This window comes from Formica exsecta, unplaced genomic scaffold (assembly GCF_003651465.1).
Source record: "Formica exsecta isolate Colony F162 unplaced genomic scaffold, ASM365146v1 scaffold106, whole genome shotgun sequence".
NCBI lineage: Eukaryota > Metazoa > Arthropoda > Insecta > Hymenoptera > Formicidae > Formica > Formica exsecta.
Window position 1 is genome coordinate 55,113 of NW_021848400.1, and position 11,979 is coordinate 67,091.

At 27.7% G+C, this 11,979-nt stretch overlaps 3 protein-coding genes across 4 annotated transcripts in view; 2 read left to right on the forward strand and 1 right to left on the reverse strand.

Annotated features, from left to right (window-relative positions):
* The first annotated feature begins 4,017 nt into the window (after nt 1–4,017).
* Nucleotides 4,018–5,080, forward strand: LOC115234162 (DNA repair protein complementing XP-C cells homolog). Its single transcript, XM_029804961.1, has 2 exons — nt 4,018–4,194; nt 4,463–5,080. The coding sequence occupies exons 1-2, from the start codon at nt 4,035–4,037 to the stop codon at nt 4,813–4,815; spliced, it is 513 nt and encodes a 170-aa protein (XP_029660821.1). The 5' UTR covers nt 4,018–4,034; the 3' UTR covers nt 4,816–5,080.
* Nucleotides 5,081–7,012: 1,932 nt separating this feature from the next.
* Nucleotides 7,013–8,996, forward strand: LOC115234151 (peptide deformylase, mitochondrial-like). Of its 2 annotated transcripts, XM_029804948.1 has the most exons (4): nt 7,013–7,178; nt 7,238–7,337; nt 8,132–8,509; nt 8,633–8,996. In XM_029804948.1, the coding sequence occupies exons 1-4, from the start codon at nt 7,132–7,134 to the stop codon at nt 8,741–8,743; spliced, it is 636 nt and encodes a 211-aa protein (XP_029660808.1). In that variant the 5' UTR covers nt 7,013–7,131; the 3' UTR covers nt 8,744–8,996. The 2 variants fall into 2 exon arrangements, with proteins under 2 accessions (XP_029660808.1, XP_029660799.1); XM_029804939.1 differs by having other exon boundaries at nt 7,013–7,337.
* Nucleotides 8,997–10,858: 1,862 nt separating this feature from the next.
* The window catches only part of LOC115234143 (tachykinin-like peptides receptor 99D), a 17,284-nt gene continuing 16,163 nt past the window's right edge, over nt 10,859–11,979 (reverse strand). Inside the window, exon 5 of the mRNA XM_029804928.1 lies at nt 10,859–11,513. Coding sequence (XP_029660788.1) covers nt 11,392–11,513 — 122 coding nt within the window. The 3' untranslated portion in view covers nt 10,859–11,391. The remainder of the gene's footprint in view (nt 11,514–11,979) is intronic.

Below are 11,979 nucleotides of genomic sequence, written 5' to 3' on the forward strand. Positions count from 1 at the left end.
TTACATATATGTATATATTTGTTTGTAAAGTATGTATTGTAAAAATGTTCTCACACACATAAATTTAACCGTGTGTGTTTTCATATCAAAGAGTCGTTGATAAAATCGGGAAACTTTATATATATTTTATATATATTTTAAACTTTACAAATTTTACAAATATATATAATTCTTTGGTATTAAAAATATCGAATAAGAATGTGAAGATTCGATTAAACTAACGGTTAAATATTAATTTCTCATTCACGAAATTTAACGATTATTCTCGATATTGCAGAATCGCGAATAAATTAGTACGAATTTTATGATTTATTTTCAATTGATTCATATATTTACAAATTCCGTATTGCAATCAAATATTCGTTAAATAAATTAATAAATTACACTGCGAAAACACCATATTTTTTCCGCGTTTTTTCCGTTCTTTCGCGATTGCTGTCCCTCTCGTCGGGTGAACGTTAATAAAGTTGTTTGGTTCGTACCGGCAAGTAGTCGAAACGATTTTTATCGTGGAGAATTATTTCTTCTTAGTTTTTGTAAGATCCATCTGCGACGTCTAGTTCGGTGCTTTGTTGAAAATTGGGGATTTTCGTTGCAGGATTGGAATTAATCTTAGGTTTTCTTGGCGATTCCTGAAAGTAATGGTTTTGGTAGTAATACAACGATGAGCGCCACACGCCTCTTTAAAGTCGAATTAAGAAATTAATATAAACAGTATATATTTTTTTAGAAGAAAAATATATTTTCTTCTCTTAAAAGTGTTCTTCTATCACTATTAATATTAATATCATTATTGTTTTTATGAAAAAGGAAGACTTAATAGTAGATTAAATATGGATATAGCTATTATGTATAGATTTATATATTCTTAGTTATTTCTAATTGCTATCAGTTTGTCTATTTTTGTTGACTTTTTTGATAAAAAAATTATGGTTACGAACAAATATATTTTAATAATTAACTATTAATTAATATAATTTTTGGTTTTTGTTGAGAAACTATTTCTAGGCACTTGGGATATTAACATCAGTTATCTCTATAAAAGGCAATAACGCGATTTTTTATAACAATATTTTAAGGCTTATAAGACCCATTTTATCCTGTTAAAACGGCCATCCGCGAGATAGAATATACATATATCTTATTGTTGATCGCGACATTTGTATAAAATCGCGTATTGGAAAATAAATCGAGCAGTGGATACTATATTACAGATCTCGAATGTCTGTCAAAATATTTTTGCATAAAATAATAGTAATTATATCTCACGCGCGTATGTGTTTGAGCTTCGATTATTATAGAAATTACACGTATCGCAATCGAATATTATAAATATCGTCGATTTATTTATTCGCGTTTGCTCGCGAATTTTAAATCGCAATTTAGTTTATAATTTAATCGTTGATTTATGTCGAATCTTTGTCTATCTTTTCGCGTCTTGAATATTTTCTTTGAAAGTCTGCATAAATGCGCTAGTAGTGCAAATTCTTTTTCTTCTACAATTAAAAGACGATTGATAACTTTATTAACGACTCTTTTGATCGCGATTATTTACATTTTATAAAACTTATTAGGCTTTATAATTGTATGTTGATTATTAAGAATAAATATCACGTAATTAATCGTTACTAAAAATTTATCTATTCTAAAAATTTCTAGTAAATTTTTTATTATACGTATATTTTGGATATTTTCGTGTAATTCCGTATGTAATAAATTATTTTGTATTAAATTTCAAATTATATTTTGTATTCAATTTCTGATTATATTTTGTATTATATTTTGTATATTGTTAAATATTTTGTATATTAAATTTATTATATCATTTGTTGTATCATTTATTGTGTATTAAAAAAAAAAAAAATAAAAAAAATTGCCCTAACCTGAGAAATAAAAAAGAGGAAAACTGTCCTCACACATTTTTCCTCCTCGATGGTATCTCCACCTTAACGAAGGCATTTGCCTTAATAGCTCTCCAAGCGATCAAACTTGCTTCACTCAAAAACGCTATTAGTTACCGGTAGGGTCACCCATGCCGGACAGGTCGAAGGGGAAGAGTCAGACTAAGAGAGATAATGTAGTTATATTTTTATATTAATATTTTTAAATAAAATGAAAATAAAAAATAAAAAAACAATAATAGAGAAAAGGAAGCTTTAGTCGTTTTTGAAATTAATGTCGTATAAATACAAATATAAATCTCCCGAGAAAAGTGTTATTTTTGCATTTCCGGTCTTTTAATTAATATTCTGAGTGGAATTCCACAAGATAGAAAAAACATTCTTAACATTTTATACGCTAAAAAAAACAATATTGCATAAGATATCGCGATTTTTTGACATTTTATGACATTTTGCGAAAATTTGATAGCTGATAGTATCATCGGCGATCATATAAACATGAAAAAATTAATTAACGCTGTCAACAATAAAAATTCCTTAAAAAACAATAGAACACAGTTAAAACTATAGGAAAATATAATTAATTATGCTTATATAAATTTGTCTATAATAGCTTTTAATGTACGTCGGTACGCACTAGTGTATCCAATTGAATTCATAAATTAAAAAATTAATTGAATAATATAATCATAAAAAAAAATTAATAATAAAAAGTTCTATAAATTAAAAGCATGATTTGATAATGTTTAAAATGCTTAATACTTTTGTTTTAAGAATAAGAAAAAAGTGAAAGCAATTTATTGTAGATATCTTCTGTGTTATACATTAACAATTAAGAAAAAAATTATTAAGAAAATTTATTTAAGAAAATTTATTTAATTTTACATGCGCATATACATAAAAATACTTCAATTGTAATTTATTATCGCTGTAGTATATACTAGAATGACAAAACATCACGCGCAGCTAATAAAACATTAATAAATATTTCTCTGCATTTTTGATCTACAATTATGTATTTAGCACGGACATGCACCAACCGGCCGTTTGACCGTGGCACCGAAAAATGAATCTGGCCATGTAGTTCCGCCGGTTCTAAGATGGATCTAGTTGACGCTACTGTACGAGCTAGAAAAAGTATCTTTTGAAAAACGGCGGCATGGCCTCTCTCATGCTTCTCTCTGATTTCGTCATCATCAGGATTGGAAACATAATAGTGAAAATATTCATCATAGACGCGTGATAACCTAAATTTAAGGTTGTCCGATAAAAAATACACAAGAAATACGCACAATAGTGTATAATGTTTCGATCATATCATTTCGCTAATGTGGCCTCGCGTGCTATTGTCATTAGAAAGAACAATACACGATTTGTAAGTTTTCATAAACTGAAAGAAACATTCAAACATTTATTGGGCACGGATTCCAATAGGTTACCGTATAAACACGTTTGTCAAATTGGTGATCCTGTTTTACGTGGCCACGCTATGAAGATAGAACCAGAAGTCATAAAATTGGCGGATTTTCAAAAGGTATTATTGTAATGTCGGTTTATAAGAGTAAGTAGATATTTTCTAAGTTTTCAAATATAAAATAAAATATTTTTGGAAGGCAATGAATAAATTTGAAAAATATATAATGACGAAAAAATTTGTAATTTTTAACATGCACGCAAAGATAATTGTTTACAATGTAATACTATATTTGTTTACAATAAATATAAGATTTATATTTGTTTACAATAAATATAAGATTTATATTTGTTTACAATAAATATAAGATTTATATTTGTTTACAATAAATATAAGATTTATATTTGTTTACAATAAATATAAGATTTATATTTGTTTACAATAAATATAAGATTTATATTTGTTTACAATAAATATAAGATTTATATTTGTTTACAATAAATATAAGATTTATATTTGTTTACAATAAATATAAGATTTATATTTGTTTACAATAAATATAAGATATATATTTGTTTACAATAAATATAAGATTTATATGATAAGGTAAAATTGCGCTAATATATTTCTACAAATCAACCAAAAAATAATTTTCTTATTTTACACAAATTATTATTACAGAAAATATTATAATAAAAGAATTTATATAGCTTTCAGGTATGAGGCTTAAAGATTCTACATTAGAAGTATTCGGAGAATGGCAAACTACAGAATATGAACCACCAGTAGCTAAAGATGGCATTGTACCTCGTAATGAGTATGGAAATGTAGATTTGTTTAAGAAATGTATGCTTCCAAAAGGCACAGTGCATATAAACCGTAAGCATAATATATCTTTCTTATTATTACGATATGGAGATACCTTGACATAAAATTTTTAATGATCAATTTGTTTCTATATAATTTTACATATCCTAAATGAAATGAATAACATTGTCACATATATTTAAATGACATTATTTTTTTATAAAATATGTTTTAAAAAATTAGGAAAATACTGAAAGAATTTCTATTTTGCTATATAATCAAAAAACAGAATTGCAGCATAGCTAAAGCAATGCATTATATAACGAATGAATCGTCATAGTTCCAGGATTAAATCGCATTGCCCGGAAACTGAACATAGATTGCGCGGCCGCCGTAGTGGGTTTCAATTTCGGTTGTAGAGGTGCCGTGCCAGCCACCGAAGGTTTTGTCGTATGCGCTGAATACGAAGATACATTACGAGAAGCTTGGGAAACAGAACAAGTCGAAGCGACTAAACGCGCCTTCGAAAAAAGAGAAAAGAGGATTTACGGCAATTGGAAGAAACTCATTAAAGGTTTACTTATTAAGGAGAAACTATCGCAAAAATATGAGTTTCAAGAGGAATCGAAAACCAATCAGTCGAACAAACGTCCGAAGCAACGAAAGGGCACCGTAAAAAAATCTAAAGCATGATAGAGTGTGTGTATACATATTGTCTTTTGTATGTTAATTGAAAAACTCTTATCTTTAAAATGAAGCATTTATTTGTGTTAAATACCATAATATTAAACATTCACAGATTCGATACTTATTTTTAAAATAATTTGTTCATCAGTATTTTACACAATAATAAACCAGATAAGAAATAATAATGATTTTTTGTCCTGTTTGAGTATTGTATGATTGGTTCTAATTATTTTGTGTAAATTAAATTTTATTTTTGTAATATAATATAACACAAAAATATTTCCTTTCTCTTCACAATTCCTTCTCTTTACAAATCCGTGAAAAATGCTATAGTAATATCTATTACATTTATATAAAAGAAAAATTTTCTTTTATATATTGGTCATATAGAATAATTTTTTATTGAAATATTTGTGATATTAATTTCTATATTTCAAACTTTGCATATTGAATATTATAAATTATGTAATTCATAGCAGACACACATACGCGCGCATATATGTATACATATATGTATATGTGTATATATATATGACTAGCTACAGTTTTTTCTGCGGATCTGAACAATGAAATTCACATTTGTATATATGCATATACTCTATTCTTCATTATTTAAGTTTAAAATTACCCGAATATTTTATGTCTTATATCATTTTTGGATCTTTCTAAGGAAAAACGATGCGATCTCAAAAAATATATACGAACCTAAGCACGTATACTGTCCACTGAAGCCAGTCATAGCGCGATATATATTTCTGATTATATTTTCTTTTCCGCAACAACTTTTCAACAATATTACATTACACGCTTTAATACTAATAATGAATAACTTTATTGTAGAGAAATTACCTGAAATTCCTAATCTTCTTTAGCCTTGCAATCGAAAATTCAAAGCTCATTGCGAGCAACACAACTGAATGCAACGAAATACATTTTGCGAACGCGGGAACGATAAACTATGAATTGCTCGCTTTGTCGCGAACCAGAAAAGGCGCCATATTCAAATTTTTTAAATGTTAGTTTTTTTCATAATAAGTGTTAGAAAACTATTGTAACCAGAGAGAAGCCTGCAGTTTTTTGTAAGATGCTTTTTCTAATTGATAATTAATTTTTTAATTTACGAATTCATTATTTGGATGCATTATTTGGATGCATTAGTGCGCACCGATACACATTAAAAGCTATTATGTACAAATTTATTATATAAGCATAAGTAATTAAAACAATAAGATAATTAATACTACAAGTCTTTTGAAAATAAACACATGACAAAATAAATATATACGTTCCGCTTAAAACTATTTTCGCTCGAAAAATAAGATTCTTTGCCCTCCACTAAACGCTTCGGAGCGTTAAAAATAGTGTCTAATCGGAGTTTTATTGAATACATACAAACTTTTATAAAATTTTTAATTTCTTATATTTTTGAACGTCTCCGATGTCATCGAAAGCGAGAGCAAGAACAAGTAAAGAGCAAGCGAAATGACATATATCGTCAAAGAATTCCGAAGTCTCTTATATACGTGAGGGACTTATTCCTTTATTATAGTAAAAAACAATAAAACACGGTTAAAATTATAGAGAAATATAATTAATTATGCTTATTAATTTGTCTATAATAGCTTTTAATGTATACATTGATACGCACTAGCGCATCCAACTGAATTCATAAATTAAAAAATTAATTGAATAATATAATTATAAAAAGAAAATTAATAATAAAAAGCAGTATAAATGAAAAGTATGATTTGATACTTAAAATGCTTAATACTTTTGTTTCAAGAATAAGAAAAAAGTGAAAGCAATCTATTGTAAATATCTTCTATACATTATTTAACAATTAAGAAAAAAATGATTAAGAAAATTTATTTAATTTTACATGCGCATATACATAAAAATACTTCAATTGTAATTTATTATCGCTGTAGTATATACTAGAATGACAAAACATCACGCGCAGCTAATAAAACATTAATAAATATTTCTCTGCATTTTTGATCTACAATTATGTATTTAGCACGGACATGCACCAACCGGCCGTTTGACCGTGGCACCGAAAAATGAATCTGGCCATGTAGTTCCGCCGGTTCTAAGATGGATCTAGTTGACGCTACTGTACGAGCTAGAAAAAGTATCTTTTGAAAAACGGCGGCATGGCCTCTCTCATGCTTCTCTCTGATTTCGTCATCATCAGGATTGGAAACATAATAGTGAAAATATTCATCATAGACGCGTGATAACCTAAATTTAAGGTTGTCCGATAAAAAATACACAAGAAATACGCACAATAGTGTATAATGTTTCGATCATATCATTTCGCTAATGTGGCCTCGCGTGCTATTGTCATTAGAAAGAACAATACACGATTTGTAAGTTTTCATAAACTGAAAGAAACATTCAAACATTTATTGGGCACGGATTCCAATAGGTTACCGTATAAACACGTTTGTCAAATTGGTGATCCTGTTTTACGTGGCCACGCTATGAAGATAGAACCAGAAGTCATAAAATTGGCGGATTTTCAAAAGGTATTATTGTAATGTCGGTTTATAAGAGTAAGTAGATATTTTCTAAGTTTTCAAATATAAAATAAAATATTTTTGGAAGGCAATGAATAAATTTGAAAAATATATAATGACGAAAAAATTTGTAATTTTTAACATGCACGCAAAGATAATTGTTTACAATGTAATACTATATTTGTTTACAATAAATATAAGATTTATATTTGTTTACAATAAATATAAGATATATATTTGTTTACAATAAATATAAGATTTATATTTGTTTACAATAAATATAAGATTTACAACAAATAGCAAAAAGAAACTAAGTACACACTTAATTTGTGTGTATAAAAAAATTTTATGATTAGCTTATGAGATAATTCTGTTTTGCCTATTGTATTGCAGTTATTGACTTTTAAAAAAAAATTTCAATATATACACGGGTATATTGAAATACTACAGTATTATATTGATTAAATGAAAAGATATTAAAGAAATGGTACAAAAAACTGATGCACACACAATATCTTATATATAAACTAATTTAAACAAACAAAATATTCAGAAACATAAATGACTTGGATTTTGCAAATTTTGTACAAGATTAATAATATTAAAATAGCTTGAAAATCAGTGTAAGAATTATATATTTTTCTATCTAACTGTTTTTACAGATTATTTCTTAAGCGATTTTATTAAGTATGTGTTTTTTTTTCATTGTTGTACGAATTTGTTTTATTACAATAAATTAAAAATCTCATGAATGTAAAATATATATATATAAAAATGGTATTGCATCGTTGTTGATCATTCAGGTAATCACACATTTGATAAGCATTATGAGGAGATATGAAGCGTGCGGTATGTCCGGACCTCAAATTGGACTTCCATGGCAAATATTCGCTATAGAATACACTGAGGATCATATGAAAACGATTCATGAGGTTGTCAAGAAAGTCCACGAAGTGGAAATCATTCCAGTGACAATTTTTATCAACCCTGAATTAAAAGTTATAGATCATACGCCTATCATCCTTCATGAAGGATGTGAGAGTGTTCGTGGATATTCTGCTGCTGTACCCAGAGCTTACGAAGTAGAAATTACAGCTCTGAATACTTCTGCTGAACAATTTACATGGAGAGGACGTGGATGGTCTGCTAGAATAGCACAACATGAATATGATCACTTACAAGTAAGATAGAGATAAATCTCTAAAGAAGAAAAAATATTTCATATATAATGCTACATTATGTAGAATATTATGTAAAAAAATATGTAGAAGAAAAATATAAGTAATTTTTTTTTTACTTTTTAGGGAAAACTATACATAGATAAAATGGATATAAACACATTTCATTGCACGGCTTGGGAAAAAATTAACAAAAACGGCGGCAAAACGCACTTAAGTTATTTACCGAAAGAATAAAATGTTTTGTGTATTATTATTTATATTGACTAAAATAGATGCAGTATTTACATAAAAATTAAATTGCGTTTATTTATTTTCCACAATGTGATGTATATGTATAAAACATGTGAAATTGACATAAATCTAAATTATATGATTTAATTGTTATCTTATTATATAGTTTTATTCTGCAGGTTAATCTCTCCTAGCTGTTATTTTTATGTCACATATGTGCTTTTATTTGTAAATAAAATAGACGTGGAAGAAAATATAATATAACTATATTTTATTTATAGAATAATAGAAAATGAATTGATTATATTCTTTGATAATATACTAAATAATATTCTTTGATAATATTGTTAATAATATTCTTTGATAATAAATTAAAAAGTTTGCTTTATTATTCACTTGAATATATACTCAAAGAAATTGTCTGATAATTTGTCATGTGGCATATAATGATTTACCTTGATAATAAAAATTGTTTATATCTTAGTACAGACGTATATGTTTATATTTCGTCACATTGATTCGAAATACAACAGTTACATAAAAAATTAGATGTTTTATTTACGCATTTTTCAGGATACAATTATAGCAGACTATTAGACATATGATTACAGGTATGCGGAGCTATATCGTATCGAATGAATGAAGAGAATAAATATTTTTTCGTGCGAACCGTGTTTTTACATGATTCTATAGGGGCTATACCTTTTTGCGTTACATTTAGTCGCTATCTTACTAGCGTAACTTTGAATATCGTTCAATTATTTTATATTCTATCACCTTGCTTATATTTTTCAATGGTCTTTGAGATACGATATTCAATATACATTATATTAATGCAGATGTATTATCTATGATTTTTTTATTATATACGATTTGATTGCATTTCTCGATAACAAGAAATAATTTTCTAATTTTTTCAAATATTTTAAAAATGTGTGTGAATATAATATATCATCTCGTAAATTTTTCTTTCTCAAATTACACGGTGGAGTTTATATTTTTTCAAAGGAGAAGAATTTTAAATAAAAAAGTTTTACCCGTCTATTTTTATTTAGAATAAACTTCATCTAGATAGAGATTTACGAATAGCTAGAACGGGTTGATAGATTGATACAAAAAGCGAGTTATAAATATCACAACAGCGGTGGTATGAAAAGTTTCTTGGTTCCGGGTGTATTCTGTTTATTGTTTCAGCGCGTCATTCATATATAGAACTGTTTTGGACCGTTTAAAGAGATGAAGCATGCTCGCTTCTTTCGATAATCTAATCCTTTAGCTGGGCAATTATTATCTTCTTATTCATAAATAATTACGATTTTGAATATTTTCTTAATTACATACTTTTTATTACAATTATGCTATTATGTGAAGTGTAATATGTACATCTAAATCGTATCTTAAAAAGCGTTTGTTTTCCCAGAGTATTTCTTGCTCCGACAACATCTGAAATTCTAAACGAAACACATCCGTTATAAAGAGAAGTTACAAACATTTTTCTTGAATCCATTAATATTCAAATTGTTGAAACTGAGAATGAATAGAGTAATCATATATCTAAAAGAGACAATTAATAAATTAAAGTTTCTTTAAAATACTATACAAGTTATTGATAAAACAAAGAAAATGCTAACATTTTAAAATATAACAAGATCTTTTATCTTAAAGTTTATTAAAAACCAGAGACTTTATGATATCAATATGTCTAAATAGAAAAATGTGTATTATTTCCAAATTTTTATTTCATGAATGAGTCAAGCGATTGAAATTGAGACTTTTGCAAATGAAAAGTAATATCGTGTGAGAAAAGTTTTGCTGATTACCTACAGATTATCTACGTGTTCACAACCACATTTAGTGTGCATATTCACATAATTTACAACGTTTAATTTATTAACAAAAATCTTGTAATTCATTGCAGTTGGTTGTGAAGATACATATATAATCTTAAATAAAAGTTTCCACGTTTGATTTTTCACTTATTGTTAGTGTAAAATATATAATACGTGAGATTTTTATATTTGTATTTTTAAGCTTATTGATTGAAGAGAAGTGTTTTATCTTTCAACAAGATTAAGCCTTATACCGAGCATTATCTTGGATTTCATCATTTTTTTTTCAGAAGAATTAACACATAGGAACACGACAATTACGCAATGTACGTTATTACATTATACCGTTATTTTTTTATGTAAACATTATACTCTCCTAACATCAATTATCCGCGAATCGTATAATGTTTCCGTTTTTGAAAAACACTGCGTATTAATGTTTTGGAAACTGCAATATTGGTCCGTCCATCTTTTTTACATGACTATGAATGATACGTCAGGAGCGAGATAATTCAATTATGATCAACAGAATTACAGTTTTTGAATGATATGCTCTATACATACAATAATAACACAAATATTTGTTACAATTAGCGTCCCTGATTAATTAGTGATCAGAAAAACTAGGTAAAAGTTTTTGAATTAAAATAATAGTGTCTTTGGTGTGTTACAGAGTGACCAGTTGACAGCGGCAAGAAATGTCGCTATTTGCAAGATGTGATTAAGCACAACTGCGATCGCGCAGACAGAGAGGAAAAGACTAGGGATAGGTTCTTATATCCAGGTATGTACTCGTTGTTGTTGAGAGTTTTCCTCCTCCTGTCAGGACATATGTCCTCTGGTCTGCGAGGTCCTCCACTTTCTGCCATGACCTCGATGATGAGCCAACAGCCGGTCGTTTCCGCCTCTCATTGATTGTAGGTGCAGCGGTATTCGCACCGTGCCTATCGAATTAGAAATAGGGCTTGTTTGCTTCGATACATCGATTGCTACGTATCGTGCTACATCCAATTATACTATGATAATTAATAGAGCCGTTTCGCGCCTTTGTGTTCAATCGTATGCGTAAGTTCCGGTGTAATTTGCCCGCGAGTAATCGTTAGTTGCTCATAATTAGAGAATCACGCGAAAAACTAAAAGAATATATATATACGTTATATGCATTTATTATGTGCCAACATTCTATAATTACGACATGTATAAAAAAAGAACTTATAACATAACTAAACTGACAAGAAAATTCGATGGAATGAAATATATTGTATATATTGAAACAAACTTGATGGATTTTATGAGATAATATCAGAAATTATATAATTATATAATAATAAAGCTCGCTTTATATCATTTATAATTTGCGATAAAATTCAAGATAGAATTCTATTTATTTAATTTTATGTAATGTATAAT

Bases quoted from the DNA above. Each gene is read 5' to 3' on its own strand.
- LOC115234162 (XM_029804961.1), top strand. From the start codon at position 4,035: ATGAGGCTTAAAGATTCTACATTAGAAGTATTCGGAGAATGGCAAACT. The intron at 4,195-4,462 runs GTAAGCATAATA...GAATCGTCATAG, and splicing joins AGGCACAGTGCATATAAACC to TTCCAGGATTAAATCGCATT.
- LOC115234151 (XM_029804939.1), top strand. From the start codon at position 7,107: ATGTTTCGATCATATCATTTCGCTAATGTGGCCTCGCGTGCTATTGTC. The intron at 7,338-8,131 runs GTATTATTGTAA...TTGATCATTCAG, and splicing joins AATTGGCGGATTTTCAAAAG to GTAATCACACATTTGATAAG. The intron at 8,510-8,632 runs GTAAGATAGAGA...TTTACTTTTTAG, and splicing joins ATGAATATGATCACTTACAA to GGAAAACTATACATAGATAA.